Source organism: Sorex araneus, chromosome 1, assembly GCF_027595985.1.
Source record: "Sorex araneus isolate mSorAra2 chromosome 1, mSorAra2.pri, whole genome shotgun sequence".
NCBI classification, from domain to species: Eukaryota; Metazoa; Chordata; class Mammalia; order Eulipotyphla; family Soricidae; genus Sorex; species Sorex araneus.
Genome location: NC_073302.1, coordinates 36,417,307 through 36,434,571, shown reverse-complemented (window position 1 = coordinate 36,434,571; position 17,265 = coordinate 36,417,307). Strand labels below are relative to the sequence as shown.

The 17,265-nt window shown below is 51.9% G+C and overlaps 1 protein-coding gene across 1 annotated transcript in view; it reads left to right on the top strand.

Moving 5' to 3' along the window:
• CORO2A (coronin 2A) overlaps positions 1 to 17,265 on the top strand; it is a 63,635-nt gene that overhangs the window by 33,060 nt on the left and 13,310 nt on the right. Inside the window, exons 3-4 of the mRNA XM_055135446.1 lie at positions 15,606 to 15,722; positions 16,479 to 16,628. Coding sequence (XP_054991421.1) covers positions 15,606 to 15,722; positions 16,479 to 16,628 — 267 coding nt within the window. The remainder of the gene's footprint in view (positions 1 to 15,605; positions 15,723 to 16,478; positions 16,629 to 17,265) is intronic.

Sequence of the window (17,265 nt, the reverse complement as noted above, 5' to 3'; positions counted from 1 at the left end):
ATGGTCAAGAATAAAGGAGAGGGACAGGGAAAGGGCTCAGGGGGCCGAGGTAGTGCTGTGTGTGCGGGACACCTGGGTTTGGTCCTGAGCATCAGCTGGTCCCCAGCATCGCCAGCTTCAACTCCCAAGCTCTGAGTCACCACATACAGCCAGATGAGCCCTCTCCCCCCACCCCCTGCAAACAAACAAGAATAAAATAGAAAATGTGCAAATAACCTCAGAAAATGCGCAGAAAGCAAAAAAGGTTCTATGATAAGAGAGCTCAAAATCTAATAATGCCCATCTGAACCGTTTTATAATAACCTATTTGAAAATGTTGGAAAGATGGACCAATTCCTAAAACTATACATATAGCTGCTCAGTATTGGTTCAAGCAGAATAGAAAACCTGAGTAGTACTGCAGCTAGCTAATCTTCCTTCCTTCCTTCCTTCCTTCCTTCCTTCCTTCCTTCCTTCCTTCCTTCCTTCCTTCCTTCCTTCCTTCCTTCCTTCCTTCCTTCCTTCCTTCCTTCTTTTTGGTTTTTGTTTTTGGGTCACACCCAGTGGTACTGTTGTCTGCCCCCCCCAAGCTATTTCTAATTGGGCAATACAGATCCATCGTAAGGAAAACAGCAGAAGGAGCCAATGCCAGGTCCATGTAGGTTTTTTTGTTTGTTTAGTTTGGTTTATTTATTTATTTTTTACTTTTTGGTCACACCCGGCAATGCTCAGGGGCTACTCCTGGCTCTGCACTCAGAAATCACTCCTGGCTGTGCGCAGGGAACCACATGGGGTGCCCAGGATCAAACCCAGATGAGCCATATGCAAGGCAAGTGCCCTACCCACTGTACTATCTCTCCAGCCCCTATATAGTTGTAGAGGCATTGCCTGTTTAACTACCAAGAAATTAACATTCCCAGATTTTACAAACATTTCCAGAGATTAGGGGAAGTGGGGGCTACTTCCTTCTTGTCCTGTGAGGCCACAGAAATCTGCATTCCAACATGAGATAAGGGCAAAATAAGTAATGATGAGCCAGTCTCGCTCAGGAAGATGAAAGCAAATTGCCAGTCAACTGAATCTGGCAGTGAATTTTATTTTTAAAAGGCATCTTCAGATACCAGAGTGATAGTACAGCAGGTAGGGTATTTGCCTTGCACACGACTGACCCGGGTTTAATCCCTGGCAACCCAAATATATTACTCCTGGCACTGCCAGGAGTTTCCTGAGTGCAGAGCCAGGTGTAATTCTGAGTATCGTCAGGTGTAGCCCAAAACAAACAAAATAAAAAAAATAAAATAAGATACATCTTCAGGTTGATTTGTTGCATGGCTTAATATTAGTAAAACTATGAAGGTACATTGTCCTGTTAACAAATAAATAGAGAAAAATAGTGGCCCTCGTTGTCTCCAAAAATGCAGAAAAATCATCTAAGAAAACTTGATACCCATTCATGAGAAAATTTCATAGCAGACTAGGAAAAGGGAATTTCACTAACACATAAGAAGCAAAATTTTCTTTTTATTTATTTATTTATTTTATAACTTGTAGCCTACTTCTCCCTCTGGGAGAAACTGGCAAGCTTCTGAGAGTTTCCTGCCCACATGGGACAACCTTGCAAGCTTCCCATGGTGTATCATATGCTAAATCCAGTAACAAGCTGGATCCCATTCCCCTAACCCTGAAAGAGCCTCCAGTGCGACATCATTGGGAGGGCCAAGTCGAGAGAGACTTCTAAGATCTCAGGGAAAGGACAAATGGAGAGGTTACTGAGCCTGCTCGAGAAATCGATGATTAACGGGATTTCGTGATCGTGATCATGATTTATTTATTTTATTGAATCACTGTGAGATGAGCAATACAAAGCTGTTCATGATTGGGTTTCTGTCATACATTGTTCCAACACCCATCCCTCTACCAGTATAATATCCCAGCACCAGTGTCCCCAGTTTCCCTCCCACTTCTCCAAGCATGCCACCCCCACCTGCCTTGTTTTTATATTTTAATTGGGTTTTGTTATCCAATTTTATTGCTATATTATTTATGGTTGAATATCAAGCACATAAAGTATGTGAATGGCCATCACTTAGCTTTAATAAGCCCTCATCTTTCTCTACTTTAATTTTTTTAATGAAGGAGCATATTGCATGTATAATTATACCCTTTTCTGTGTGCACTTCAATCCCATTTCTCTCCTACCTCTCTGAAGATAACCAACCCAGGGCCCTGTGTTACTATCACCCTTGGATGTAAACACAGTACTGAGGGCAAAAAAAAATTCTTGGAACAATTGACATTAAATATAAAGCAGATATAGTGACTTTTTAGCCATACTGGAATGGTCTATGCAATTTGTACCAGTACTATCCAGTTCAGCTATAAATAAAATGTCTATAATAAATGTTCCCTACTAAATATTTGTGATTTTTATATATCAGTTTTTCAAGTACATAGATCACTTTGAAACATCCTTCAAAGCACCAAGCATCATAATCACCCATCATCATAATCAGAATTTTTTGAAGGTCCTCACCCAATGATGCTCCGGGATGGGATCACTCCTGGCGATTCTCAGGGAACCATGGTAACAGGGTAACAGGTAACCAGGGTAACAGGGATCTAACCCGGCTCAGCTTTGTGTAAAGCACCCTAATGCTATACTATCGCTGCAGTCTGAGATGGTCAGAGTTTTAAGTAGAGTTTTAAGTAGAGTTTTTAAGACAGTTTGTCAGTCAGGGGGTGCAAAAGGCCCCAAATTTGATTCCTGACACTGCATGGCCCCGCTGAGTGTCATCAGGTGTAAGCCTGGTGGCCCTCAGCTCTGCTGGGCCCAAGTGGTACTGCATCGCCACACCCTAGCATTGAACCCTCTAACCCAAAGTGGCTCTTGAACTTCCTGAGCACTGCTTAGGGTTCCTCCTCCCAAAATTAAAGGAGATTTAACTAGACTTATTGGATAAGTCTTATTAGGTAGTTCAATATGCTATGCAAATGTTTCACACCAGAGTCAAAATTTTAAGTCTCACTTATCCCTTGTCAATGTCTTGCTGAAATGCCATTAAAACGCCCACCAGTTTCCAGGGATTAACATAAAATGAATGGAAGTTTGAGTTCTCTTCAAATATTTATTTCGTGAGGATCTATTCTGAGCCTAGCATTAGGGATCAAGAAGTTAGCCTACTTCCTACTTAAGGAAGTTACCCCAGTCTTGCAAAGAACCTAAGGCTGATAGAAGAAAAATATGACATTCTCTTCTTTACTGTCTCTTACATTTTTTTTCGCAAACGGATTTTACAAGCTATTTCTGGTGCGAAAAGTCAGCTTCCATCTTTAACCCACAGAATTATCTAACTTCATGCATAAAAGAAAAGTTGCCATCATTACCGATTATAGATCCAGGTCTTCCAGCAACCAAGAGTTGTAGGCCGGGAAAGAAGTGAGACTCAGATCTAATTTGGTTCTCCTGAGCTTCCATTTCTTTGTGGTCCCTTTAACCGCCAACTATTCCTCTCGAGAATGTGCAAGCCCAAGCACTCTTGGTTTTCAAGGAGGGCTGCTGCAGGTATAATTTATAGAGATATAATTTATATGGTCCGCTGTGCCATTTCTGTTCCAGCACACAGGATGCTTGCTTACCCAGTGGACTGCATTTTTAGACAATCTATGACCAAAACAAAGAGAGCTGGAAACAGAATTTAGGGGGTCAGAGGGCAAGGGAGGGGCACATATGGTGGTACTCAGTGTCCATTCCTGGTGGTGCTGGGGGGACCATATGTAGTGCCAGGCATTGGATCTGGGCCTCTGCACTCCAAGTATGCTCGCCAGCCTCTGCAGCTCTCTCCAGCCTGGAAGCAGAATTTTGTTTGTTTGTTTGGTTCATTGGTTTTGGGGGCCACATCTGGCAGTGCTCAGGAATTACTCCTGGCTCCAAGCTCAGGGGTCACCCATGGTGGGATGCCAGGGATTGAACCCGATGGGATGCCATGGTCAGCTGTCTGCAAGGCAAGTGCCCTGCCTGATGTAGTATTGTTCCAGCCCTGGAAACAGAATTTTGAAAACATTTTTTATTTTGGAAGACCCTCAGCCCCACAGAGAAACTGAAAGTGTAGTTGAACTGATTTTCCTTCACCTCGATTCACCAGTGGTTAACATTCTGCCCACTTCGCTTTGCCTCTTTTTATATCCTCCTCTCCATATGTGTGGATAGAGAAATTTCATTTCAGGCCTGAAATCCGAGTCAGATCCTGCATTGTGCTCTGTTGTTGCCTTGTCTCTTGGCCTACTTGATTTCACCATTTTCACATTTATAAGGAGTAAGGGCATGTTTTGAAGAATGGTCCTGTATTTGGGCTTGTCAAGCTGTCCTCATGTTTAGAGTCATGTTGGTCATTTTGGCAAGAATATGACACAGAATCTATGTCCTTAGATTAATACCTCATGCCTGCAGGAGGTCAGCCCATTCCATTGGTGGTTAGATTGATATTTGATCTCTTTGTTAATATGGTGCTAACAATTATAGTTCATATTTCACTGCATAATCCTAGATTTTACAGCCTTTTTTTTTAAAAAAAAAAGTAGGATGTGTCCATTAAGGGAAATTTTTGTTTTCAATTGTGCTGATATTACTGAGAAAACAGGGTGTGACAATTACGCAGTGAAATGTGGTATAAAGGAATGTTAAGATATTCTTTTCTTTTTACTGGGGTTGGAGGGTGGTTTGGGGCCACACCTGGTGGTGCCCAGAAGCTGTCTCTGACTCTTGCTCAGGCATCAGTCCTGGAGGTGCTCAGGGAACCGTATGCAGTGCCCGGGGTTGAAACCGGGTCATGTATGTGCCAGGCACACACCCTACCCACTGTACTATCTCTCCAGCCCTGCTAAGTACCTTTATTTATTTATTTATTTTTATTTTTTATTAGTGAATCACCATGAGTTACAGTTACAAACTTGTGAACTTTCATGTTTGCATTTTGTTTATATCCCTCCACCAGTGCCCAGTCCCCTCCCCCAATGTTCCCAGTATCCCTCCCACCCTCCCATCCCCCCACCCCATCTCCCCCACCCCATCTCTGTGGCAGGGCATTCCCCCTTGTTCTCTCTCTTTCTCCTTTTGGGTGTTGTGGTTTACAACAGAAGCACTACGTGGCCATCGTGTTTGGTCTGTATTCTATTTTCAGAGTGCATCTCCCATCCCGTGCAGGTCCTCAAACCACACTTTACCTGGTGTTCCCTTCTCTATGCGAGCTGCTCCTTCCTCCAGCATGTGGGGCCAGCTTCCAAGCCTTGGAGCCAACCTCCTAGTACTTATCTCTAGTATTATTGGGTGTTAGTCTCCTATTCTGTTATTTAATTTTATATTCCACAGATGAGTGCAATCTTTCTACGTCTATCTCTCTCTTTCTGACTCATTTCACTTAGCATGGTACTTTCCATGTTGATCCACTTATATGCAAATTTCATCCTGCTAAGTACCTTTTGATAGGCTTGGGATGAGGCACAGGGAGGAGGAACAAGAACTTTTCTTTTTTTTTTTTTTTACCAGCAGGCATTGTGGGCCCAGCATATGTGCCCAGGAATCTTCACAGAGTGAGCACATTCCCCAGTGACTGTTCCTGCCTGTGCCTAATGATGGCTCAGTTGGCCAAGGGAAGGCCACGAGCAGAGTCAGGGAGTCCAGAGAGCCAGGGCGGAGAGGAGCCATGGACAGCCTGTGAAGGCAGGGCAGAACAGTTCCTGGGGAAATGGCCTGGGGCCAGGCAGGAAGGGCCTACCTAGGCTGCCAGGAGGAGGCATGTGAACTGAACTCCAGAGAGATGTTTTGAAATCTGGGGAGGGATGAGTGTAAAATGGAAGAACAGCTGTAAGGACCCCTAGAAGTGACCCATTTGGCCGCTTGTTTCCCCCCAAGATATGCGTGTTTCTTATTTTTATTTTGGGGCCAACCCTGGTGGTGCTCAGGGGCTCTGTGCTCAAGCAGTGACCGCTGGCAGTGCTCATGGGACCATGTACGGTCCAGGGGATTGCCACTAAAGCTGTTGGTTGCAAGCAAGGCAAGTACCTTAGCTCCTGCAGTCTCTCAAGCTGGGTGCACTGACACCGTCCACCAAACTGCATCTGTTGGGGATGGGGCGAGGGGCAGGGGGCTGTGCCGGGGGTGGACCCCAGGGCCTCACACCATGAGGTATGCCTTCCAGCACTCAGCCACGTCCCCTGCACCCAGCACTAAAAGCAAGTTGGGTTGATGTGATGAGGAGTGGCCTGAGCGAGGTCAGTTTTTCATGTTGGGATGGTCAGGAAGGCCCTTCTGGAGAGGGTCAGGGAGCAGACGGCCTCTTGACTCTCTAGGCTGAATGTACCAAGGGCAGCTGCCAAGGCCCTAAGGGGTCGGGCGCCCTATGTTTGAGAAACCCGTTGGGTCTCATTGCCGCATTGCCCGTAGGGCACAGGCTGGGACTGGGGCCCACTTTGGACAGGACCGGCAACTGGCGCTGTTCAGTGGCCAGTGAAGCTCCCTGGAGGGTTGAAACCCGGCTGTCCTGTGCTCCCGGGGGCCGGGTGTGAATCCATTTCCGCTTTTTTGAACTAAATGGCTAGAGCACATGGACCATGACCACTGTCTCACCCCCCCCACCCCCCCGTATCCGCACACAGATTCTGATTGGAGGATATCCCGTAGGACCAGACACATCTGCCTGGCCCAAGCCCCAGGGAGTTCCCGAATAAAATACAAGATGCCCAGTTAAAATGCAGTTTCAGATAAACAACCTAACACACCATCACAGCCAACTCTGCCTTTAGCTTAGTTTTTCTTTTCCCTTAGCCTTTCTATTTTGAGGTCGTTGTGGACTGATTGTCAGTTTGTGAGCGGTGATGCTGAGAGATGTGGTGTGCCTCCCCTGGCCCCCAGGGGAAGCATCCTAGCAGGCCACATGGCACAGGGTCCACCCGGACGTGGCTGTGAGTGCAGTGAAGAGACAGACAGGGCCATTATCACAAGGATTGCCCAGGCTGCCCTTTTAATGTTTATTGGGGGCCCTCAAGCAGTGTTCGAGGGTCTCTGGGAACACTCCTAGCAATATTTGGCCAACTGGACTGTTCATTGGTCAAGTCTTATGGTGCTAGGGACCACAGGGCCACCCCCAGCAATGCTCAGAGGTCCAGGCAGTGCTGAGGATCAAGCTGGGTTCCAGGGAATGTCCAGAGCCTACGCCCTTACCTGCTGAGCGATCAGCCTGCCCCCTTGAGAGCCATGGCACTGCCCTGCAAGCCCGTCCTCTCCTTCACCGGACACTGATCCACTCTCCACTGCTCAGCTTTGCCACGTAGGGAGTGCTCTCTCTGAGCAACTCTGCGGCGTGGAACCTTCTGGGCTTCCTGTGTCCACCCTCAGCATCAGCACCTGGGAATCCGTCCCCGAGGGTTGTGTGCATCTATCACGCATTCTTAGGGTTATTGAGGAGCACATGGATACACCTGTTTACCCTCCACCTGGCCACAGCCACCTGGACTGCTATAAAATGAATAGAAACATTTGTGCATGGGATTGTGTGAACCTAATCAGAAATAATTCCATTTCTCCAGGCTAAGTGCTGTGGAGTGCAAATGCTGGGTCATAATATAGGGCCGGATGGGCAAGAGCAATCGTGGAACTGTTTGCCTTGCACGCAGCTGACCTGGGTTCCGTTTCCAGCACCCTAGATGGTCCTCTGAGCACCCCCCGGGAGTGACCCTTGAGTGTCTGCAGAGCCAGGAGTAAGCTCTGAGCTTAACTGGGTGTGGCCCAAACCCCTGCCCCCCCAAATGCCAGAGTGGCCCGTCTTGCCTTATGCATCTCTTCTTTCCCCCCCTCAAATGTTTCAAAACAAACAAATCATAGACATTTTGTCATGTTGCCACCAGCAACCTCAGTACGCACTCCCAGAACAGGTGACCCCATGCCCAGTTCACAGTGTTGGCCCTAACTGCATCTCAGCTCATGCACAGCTGGCCCTGATGGTCTCTGAATTCACATCTAGAAAAGTCCATGCACTAGGCCAGGTCGGTTTTGCCCTAAGCACCCCCACCCCAGGTTGGAAGGGACAGGACCCCATTCAGTCCCCTCTGCAGCACAGCCCCGGAGACTGGCATGCAGCAGCTGTTTTGTTTTATATATATATATATATATATATATGCCCTGGATTGATGCATATGCTGATCCCTTCTCTTCCTCTCCTTGGCCCGCTGGGGAGTGGGCTTGTGAGCAATGGTCCTGCAGCTCAGGCATCTGCCTTCCTGAAGGACCCTGAGCTATCAGGGTGAGGACCCCGATGCCAGCAGGCCTTGGGCTGTGGCCTTGGGTTTGGAGGGCCGAGCTTGGCTGCTGGCCAGTTCCCTCCCCCGCTGCGCGGAGAGGTGTCAGCCTGGGGTGAGAGAAGGAAGGGCCCAGCCTGCTAATGACTTATGGAGGACACAGTTGGACAGGGTGTGCCAGAAGGCCGTCTCCACCCCAGGTGGTGTCAGGTGTCCTCTAGGGAGGGGCTGTGTGTTCAAGGTCCTTCATCCTCTCCCTGGTGACCCAGCCTCAGCCCCTCGGGAGGGCCAGTGCCTGCCTGCCTGGCAACCCAGCGCCTCACCCGGGAGCAGAGGAGGGGGAGGAGCCAGGGGCGGGGCGGGGGGCGGGGCACCAGCTAAGTTACGCCCCATACCTGGGAGCCAGCCGGCAGCAGCCTCTGGGCTTGGCGCGGGGCAGGAGGCCGGACTTGCTCCCAGGTGTGGAGTCTGCGAAGGATGTGCGGACGCTGAAACATTGCTGAGCAGCGTGAACCCCGTGTACTGGGAGCCGCCTCCCGCCTCCCCGGCATCCCACGCCTCCCGCCCAGCCTAGAGCTGGAAGGAGCCCCCTCTCCGCAGCACTCCTGGGTGTGGCCCCCAGACAAGCACACCATACGGGAAGAAAAAGAATTTGTTTGGTTTGGGGGCGCCACACCTGACAGTGCACGAGGCTTACTCCGGGCTCTGTTCTCCTGGCTGAAGCCTGGCAGTGCTCAGGGGACCGCATGCGGTGCTGGGCATCAAGCTGGGATGGGCTGTGTGCAAGAAAAGCGCCCTACCCCCTGTCCTATGGCTCTGGCCCTGGGGAAGAAAAAAAAAGAGAAGTGTTTTTCTAAAGAGCCCTTTAGGTCCAAAGGACTCTGATCACTCCACCTACTCAACTGTAGGGAGTTCCCAGGATCCCAAGTTCCCTCTGCAGAAGCTGAGAGCAAGGGGGCGGAGGACCTGCAGTGGTGTGAATGGCCCTGAGACCTGCAGGTGCCTGGGGCTGGGGAGGGTGTTCACTTTCCCACCCCCGGCACCACCCTGGGACACCCCCTCACCTGCCATCTCAGCCCCAGCCCGCTCCCTCCACACTCGGACTTCTCCGCCTCCGGGGACACACAGGCGTGGACCAGGGCATGGTCCACCGCGTGGTCTGCTCGGGTCTTGGTCCTCAGCCTTCAGATACCCAGGGGCTGCCCAGTGGAGGCAGTGTCCGTGGGGCCCCCAGGGTGGAGCAGAGGGGGTGGTGAGGGGAAGAGGAAGCAGCATTTTCGTTTACACTCAGCCAACATGGTGAATTGGCTTCTACCATGTTGGGGGCCTGTGTAGCCCTATTTTTGGATTTTGGGGCCCCCACTCCCAGTGGTGCTGGGATGTGACCCCCAGCTGTGTGCTCAGGGACGCTGCAGTGTCAGGAAACTGTGCTACACGCTGGCCAGGAGGCCCTTCCCATCCCTTCCTGGTAGGCAGGAGCTGTGCGTGCGCCCGTGACGGGGATGCCGTCGGGGTGGAGGGGGTCCCGGGGCTGTGGTGGGATGGTAGGAAGCGGCGGTAGTCCCCACAGAGCCGCTGGCCTCACACTAGGCCCTTCCGGGGGCCTCTGAAACATCCACAGCAATGATAAAACGGGACCGTCGTGCTGAGCTCTGGCAAGCTGACCCAGCCCCGGCCAGGCCCCAGACACTGTCTTCAGGGACCCTCCACGCTTCAGCCCGGGTCACCCTCGTGCCCACCTGGAGCAGATGGCCGTGGCCATGCCCAGAGGGGAGAACACGTTGTCTGCGAGTGGAGACCACCACCCGGGCCCGCCCGGCTCTGTCCCATCCACACCCGACTCCCATGTACATTCTGGCTGTCGTGGGATGGTTGTGGGGGACCCCACCGCAGTGACCTCTCAGCAGCTAACGTGTGTGTCCTCCACCCGCCGGCCCTTGCCTTGGGGCGGCCATACTCTGACAGGTGTCACCTGAGCAGGGTTCCCTGGGGCTCCGCAAGACCAGGAGTTCTGTCTGTCCCCCAGTATAGAGCTTGCGTTCCCCCTCAGTCGGATGCCTGTCCCCTACTGCTGGTGGCACGGGTGGGGGGGGGCAGAGGGGCCGAGTCTAAGCGGTCTGGCCAGGACAGGGCTGGCCCACGTGGGCCCAGAGCAGCCTGGTGGTCTTGGGGGGAGGATCAGCACCCCTCCCCATCCGTGTTCACTGAGAAGGAAGAGAAGCTCCGAGTTGCTGCCCCCAAGTTGCTGCCCGCTGGCGTCCGGCCCGCGGCTCGACCGTCCCCTCCTCTTGGCAGAAAACGTCAGAGCAGAAATCAGGGCACGGCCCGGCACCTGCCTGTAAAGATAAAGGCCCTGAGAGTCCCCGGGAGCCAGAGTAAATGTCCTATCACGGCTTGTGCCCTTTGACCCAGGAAATGATCCGTGTGCAGGGTCAGGGACTCAGAGAGGGCTGCACTCCCTCAGCTGGGTGAGTGCCCACCGCCTGGGCCCCAGCCCATCTCCTCCCACCCATTCCTGGGGGCCCTTGGGCAAATCTGCCCTCAGGTGTCAGGGCTGGGCTCCACGAGTGCAGCCTCAGCTCTGTGCTGGCCTTCCCCTTCTTAGAGCCCTTCATTCTTGGTGGTTCTAGAACAGACTTTTAGCTCATCCTTAAAAAAAAAAAAAAAAAAAAAAAACCTTAGAAAGTCTGGAGTTAATATCTTTTGTTGCAAACTTTGCCTTTTTATTTTTTTTGGCTTTTTGGGTCACACCCGGCAATGCTCAGGGGTGACTCCTGGCTCATGCACTCAGGAATTACTCCTGGCGGTGTTCAGGGGACCATATGGGATGCTGAGAACTGAATCCAGGTTGGCGGTGTGCAAGGCAAATGCCCTACCCACTGTGCTATTGCTCCAGTTCCAACTTTGTCATTTTTAATAGCAAATTTGGGGAATTAAGAAGAAGCACAAGGGGGCTGGCATGATAGCACAGCGGGTAGGGCATTTGCCTTGCATGTGGCCGACCCTGGTTCGATTCCCAGCATCCCATATGGTCCCCTGAGCACCGCCAGGGGTAATTCCTGAGTGCAGAGCCAGGAATAACCCCTATGCATCACCAGATGTGACCCAAAAAGCAAATAAATAAATAAAAATAAAAAAGAAGCACATGATGACGACTTAAAAAAAACAAAACAAAACAAAACAAAAACAAAACCCAATCGTTTAGGGTCCAGAAGGGAGATCACTCACAGGGCTGGAGCACCCGTGTAGTCTCCAGAGCACCGCCCGGAACATGCCGGCTCTGAGCTGAAATAGCCTCCAGCATCAACCATGTGTGGCCCCCGAACAAGAAACTAGACAGCAACCACACAAAAATACACTGTCCATTTAGTCTACCATCTAAGAATAATGAGAAAAAAAAATGGGGGGGGGGATGGATATTTCCTTCCAGTCTTTTATCTTTCTGTTTGATGGACACGTATTCCTGCATACATATGTATGTGTACACTCATACACGTGTATGTAGAATCATGGCCCAATCTGAGCCCCGGACACCGTTTTGTTTTTCATGCACAGTATTTCATTCAACTCTTACTAATCCTACGGGGAAGAGACTGTCCACCTTTATTTTTCGGTTTCTGTTTGGGAGGCCACCTGGGAGGGTTCAGGGCCTGCTCCTGTGTTCAGGAATCACCCAGGGAGTCGTATGTGGTGTCAAACCACGGTGGGCCACTGCAAGGGAAGGGCCTTAACCTCTGTGTTATTTCCCTGGCTTTTTTTTTTTTTGGTGGGGAAGGGGGAAGTTATTCACACTTCCTACATGGGAAAAGAGGCACAACTCCACGAGTGTTTTAAGTCTTGGAAGGCCACCCCATGGGTGCTGAGTGCCCGGAGGCTTGGTGTAGACCTCATGGCTGGTTATTGGTCTTGTGGAGAGCTGAGGTGCGTGATCTCCCTCCAGGGCCTGAGCTCCACTGGGTGCCTCGTGACAGCAGACACCTGGGTGTGTGCCCTTGTCCTTCCTACCCAGGGGCCCGATATTTTCTTTTTTTTTTTTTAATATATTTATTTTTATTTTTTTAAAAATTTATCACCATGTGGAAAGTTACAGAGTTCTCAGGTTTATGTCTCAGTTATACCGTATTCAAACACCATCCCTTCACCAGTGCCCATATTCCACCACCAAAATCCCCGGTATAACCCCCGCCCCCACCCCAACTGTATAACTGATGAATTTCACTTCATTTTCTCTTCACCTTGATTATGTTCCATATTTCAACACAAAACTCACTATTGTTGTGGGAGTTATACCCCCAAACAAGATAACCCTAGTTAGGAGGCATTTGATAATTAGTTTTCCATTAAAAGATTGTATGTTTTCAGGTTTTAGAACAGGTCGCGCGGCCGCTTGCACGGCTCGGATGTGTCCCAGTCCCGAATCCTGAAGCCATGTTAGTTGCTGCTCAGTGTCGCTAGGGCTCCATCTGGAGAAGGCGTGCTGGCGGCACCTCCTCCTTCCGGCCCCCCGGTGTTGCTGGCCCCGATTCAGGTCCAGAGCATTGTCCGGGCCGCGTTGCTCACCAGAATGCCTGCCGCTTCTCTGTGGATTGTGGCAAGATGGCGCCGAGGGTGGGTCGAGGGAGTGACTTCTGGTGGCCGGGACCACTAGGAGTTTTGGGCTGGCGCCGCCCCACTCCAGTGCCCCCCCGCGGCTCGGATGTGTCCCAGTCCCGAATCCTGGAGCCGTGTTAGTTGCTGCTCAGTGTCGCCAGGGCTCCATCTGGAGAAGGCGTGCTGGCGGCACCACCACCAGCCCCCCGGTGTTGCTGGCCCCGATTCGGGTCCAGAGCATTGTCCGAGGGGCCCGATATTTTCATCCCTGGAGGAGGCGAAGGCCACTGGCTAGCCACGGTATGCTTGTCTGCCGGCAGACCATGTACCATGACCCACAAACCATGCACATAGCACCAGATCCAGATTCCTGTTTCTCCCTGACTGTGAATGTGGAGTGTTAAATATGCTTTTCTCTAAACCATTTGAGGATGAATGACAAATCTATGCCTTTTACCCCTCCCTACTTGAATGTCTCCTAGAAACAAGACTCTTTACAGAACTGCCTTAAGTGATGGACTTCTCCATTGCATCCTGACAACCCTTTGATCTATCTTTCCGCACCCTGATGGTTTATTTTTTTTTATCTTGAAACATTGCAATTTATTTTTTAAGCAGAATCTAATTTAGCTTGATTCTCAAATTAGAGATTTTGTGTGTGTTTTTCGTTTTATTTTAATGGATCATTGTGAGATACAATTACAGACTTACAGACTTTCATAATTGCGCTTCAGTCAAGCAGTGTTCAAGTACCCATCCCTCCACCAGTGCCCATTCCCCACCCCCAATGTTCCCAGTAACCCTCCCCCCATCCCCACCCCTCCCCACCTCCTGCCTCTGTGGCAGGCACAATCCTTACTCTCTGTCCTTTTGGGTGTTATGGTTTGAACACAGGTAACAAGCAGCCATCATGTTTGGTCCATAGTCCACAGGTCTGATGGCATTTACTAGGGAGTTCCTCCCTCTTGTGCAGGGCACGTGGGTCCAGTCTCCTCTCCTGAGTGTGGAGAGCTGAAGGGAGCATGGCATTTCCAAACTGGGGCCAGTCCTGCACCTGTTTGTAGCACTGCGTAGCTATGTGTGCAGAAAGGCCCTCATGCCTGTGTCTCCGGAGTCTGTCAGGAGTCCGGGCCACCACTGTATCTTTGCCCAAGCTACCCTCAGCAGAGACCCAGGGACATCCTATGGAAGGGCAGTGGTGTCCGCAGAGGCAGGTCAGGCTCAGTGAAGGGTAAGAGAAATGGGGTGGGGGTGAGTCTCAGTGGCACAGAGCTGTTCTGCCTTACAAGCCTGAGGTTGCAAGTTTGAGCCCTGGGCAGGCCAGATGCATTGAACGCCGTCCTCACTGCTCTGCGGTCAGTGTTTGGTCCCCAACACTTTTAGCCCTTTCCCAGCTGCGTCCGGGGGAGTTTGTGTGGCACTCGAGCACCATCGTCAGCCCTGACGATGTTCTGGATTTTTGTGAGCACCGGTAACCAGGGTTTGTTTGCTCAAGCAATGAAACTGCAGCTATTCCATCATCAAAGTGGACTTAGCAGTTTCTATGACTCCTTCTTTGTCATCTTCTTCTTTGTCATCTTCTTTTTTGTCATCTTCTTTGTCATCATCTTTGTCATCTTCTTCTTCTTCTTCCTCTTCCTCCTCCTCCTCCTTCTTTTTCCTCCTCCTCCTCCTTTTTCCTCCTTCTCCTCCTCCACCTTCTCCTCCTCTTCCTTCTCCTCCTCCTCCTCCTCCTCTTTCTTTTCCTCTTCTCCCTCCTCTTCCTCCTCCTCTTCCTCTGGTGGTTAGTCTGCCCTAGTTGAAATAGGGGGCTACTCATCACTTGGTGCTTGGGGGGACCATGTCAGGATTGAACCCGAGCCTCCTGCATGCAAAATATGGGCTCAGACTCCAACCCTGTTACTGTCTCTTAGTGACTGAGTGACGCTGCTGTGAACATGGGCGATTTCATGGGCTGAGGTCCTCGTTTCTCATGGTCTCTGTGTGGATCGTTGTCCAGAGCTGCCAGGCCGTCCCAGGTGGCTGCATAGTTCTACATTGCCCCCTGCGGTGTCTGAGACCAAGGTCCTTATATGGACCACTCAGTGTGCGCCGGGCACTCTGCCGGACCCTTTCATGGTCCTCTCTCCCCTCCATCCTCACACGAGCCTCATAAAATGCCTACCACAGTTCCGTCGTGCTGAGAGAAGCATGAGACTTTAGCAAAGCCCTGTGATGCCTCGATCATGTGAGAGGGGGAAATCTTAGATTCACCCCCATACCCACCCCCTCTACGTGTGCCATCTACTGAGGGGTTGCTGACAGGCTAAAGGATCATCTGCAGCGGGTCCCACCACCACGTTTCCAGAAAAAAAAGAAACAATCCCTCAGCATCCCCTGGAAATCTCCCTTAAGTGAACAGGCAGAAAGTGCCCCCCCCCCCCCGCCACGTTGCACCAGGGGCTAGTAGGCCCCTAGATCCTTCCTGGGGCCAACATCTCCTCTGTGGGAAACAGTTACCTGAACAGTATCTCTCAACCAGAGGCTCTGTGGGCCCCCAACCCCCACCCTAGGAAATCCTCAGGAGGCCACAATGAAAATCACGTCGGCGGGGAACCATGACATAAGACTGGACGGAGGAGGGCAGCCAGTAGTGCAAGGGGGCCTCAGGGAAGAAACGAGGGGGCCCAGGGTCAGAGACAGGCTGAGAAGTGCCGCCTTGAGTCTGGGAGTTGATTAGGCCCGACCCTCATGGCCCTGTCTTGCAGACAGGAAAGCTCGACCCCCACTACCCGAAGGTCTGCGGGCACCAGCGGAACGTCCTGGACATCAAGTGGAACCCCTTCAACGACTTTGAGATCGCCTCGTGCTCGGAGGATGCCACGGTGAGTGTGGGTGGGCGAGGCGTGAGGGGCTCTGGAGAGACGCGGGATTGGCAGGGCCGGGGCTGGGATGGGGGTGGGGGGGAGGGGGACAGGGATGGGGTGGGGCGGGGGCTGCATTCCCACCGAGAAGTTCTGGGCTCCGTTCAGCTCCTCTCCATGGACCCCAGTCCCCACCCTCAACATTGGGCGGCATCGCTCCTCACTGGCCAGTGAAAATCCAGTCAGAGTGGTCGCCTTGGGGAAGAGGGAGAAGCTGTTGCGAGGGGCACCTGGGCTGTGGCCAGAAACTACGGGGACACTTTACCCTCAGCCCATGGGTGTACCCTGGTGCGTCCAGGGGCCCCTTCAGTCCGAAGAGCTTGTCCCTGCTCTGCCCTTCTCCAGGGGCCTCACTGACCCCCTGGTGCCCTTCCAGGCACACGAGGCTCTGCCCTGGGCCTTTGGCACGGGAAGCAGGTGACCAGCGTCCGTGGAGGAATGCCCTACCCCAGGCTGGGAGGCACCATGGCCCTGCAGCCCACTCTCCCGTCCCCCAGCTTCCATGGTTCCGAGAGTCCCAGAGACCCACACCCTGCTCTGCTGCAGGCCGCTGCCCCTCCTTCCCCAGGGGCCCAGGGAACCTCCCTCTGCTCCCCCAACCCCGAGTGAGAGAGACCGTGTCGGGGGTGGGAGCAGGTGTCTGTGGGGCCCCAGCAGGGTGGTGCTCCGGGAACCAAAGCACCTTCGAGCCTGTCCTGCCCGTGTCTCCTCTGACAGGTTAAGATCTGGGACATTCCTAAGCAGATGCTGATGAGGAACATCACCACCTGCCGGAAGGAGCTGCTGGGCCACGCCCGCAGGGTGGGCCTGGTGGAGTGGCACCCCACGGCCGCCAACATCCTCTTCAGCGCCGGCTATGACTACAAGGTGGGCCTGTGGATTCATTTCCTAGCACAGGTCGGGATGCAGGGGGACTCAAGGCTTCGGAAGAGGGTACTCACTCACAGTGCCCCGGAGCCCAGACCGACACATCCACCCAGCATCGCGCCTCCTTCTAAGAGCCAGGGAAGACGCTAGTGTCTGCTCCCTCCCGCGGTTCCCCCCGAGTCCCGTTAGCCACCCGGTGTGTCTTCTGGGAGGAAGGATGACCATCTCCATGTGTACCTAGCCCGGAGTGACCGTGTCTAACTGTGACGTCTGCACGGGCTCTCTTTCCAAATCAGGTGATATTCTGAGGGTCCACGTGCTTTAAAAAAAAAAAAAAAAAAAAAAAAAAAAAAAAAACCTTCCTCCACAGCTGGAGCAATAGTGCAGTGGGTTGGGTGTTTTCTTTGCAAACCCGGGTTCAAGTCCCAGAATCCCATACGGCCAGCCAAGCACTGGCAGGAGTAATTCGAGTGTAGAGCCAGGAGTAAGTACTGAACATTGCTGGATGAGCAGCCCCCACCCTTCCTGCAAAAAAAAAAAATTAGAAAAGCCTCCTCCTGGGGACCTGAGAGATAGTGCAGTGGGTAGGGCCCCTGCCTTGCTTTGCACGCTTCCAACCGAGGCTCAATCCCCGGCA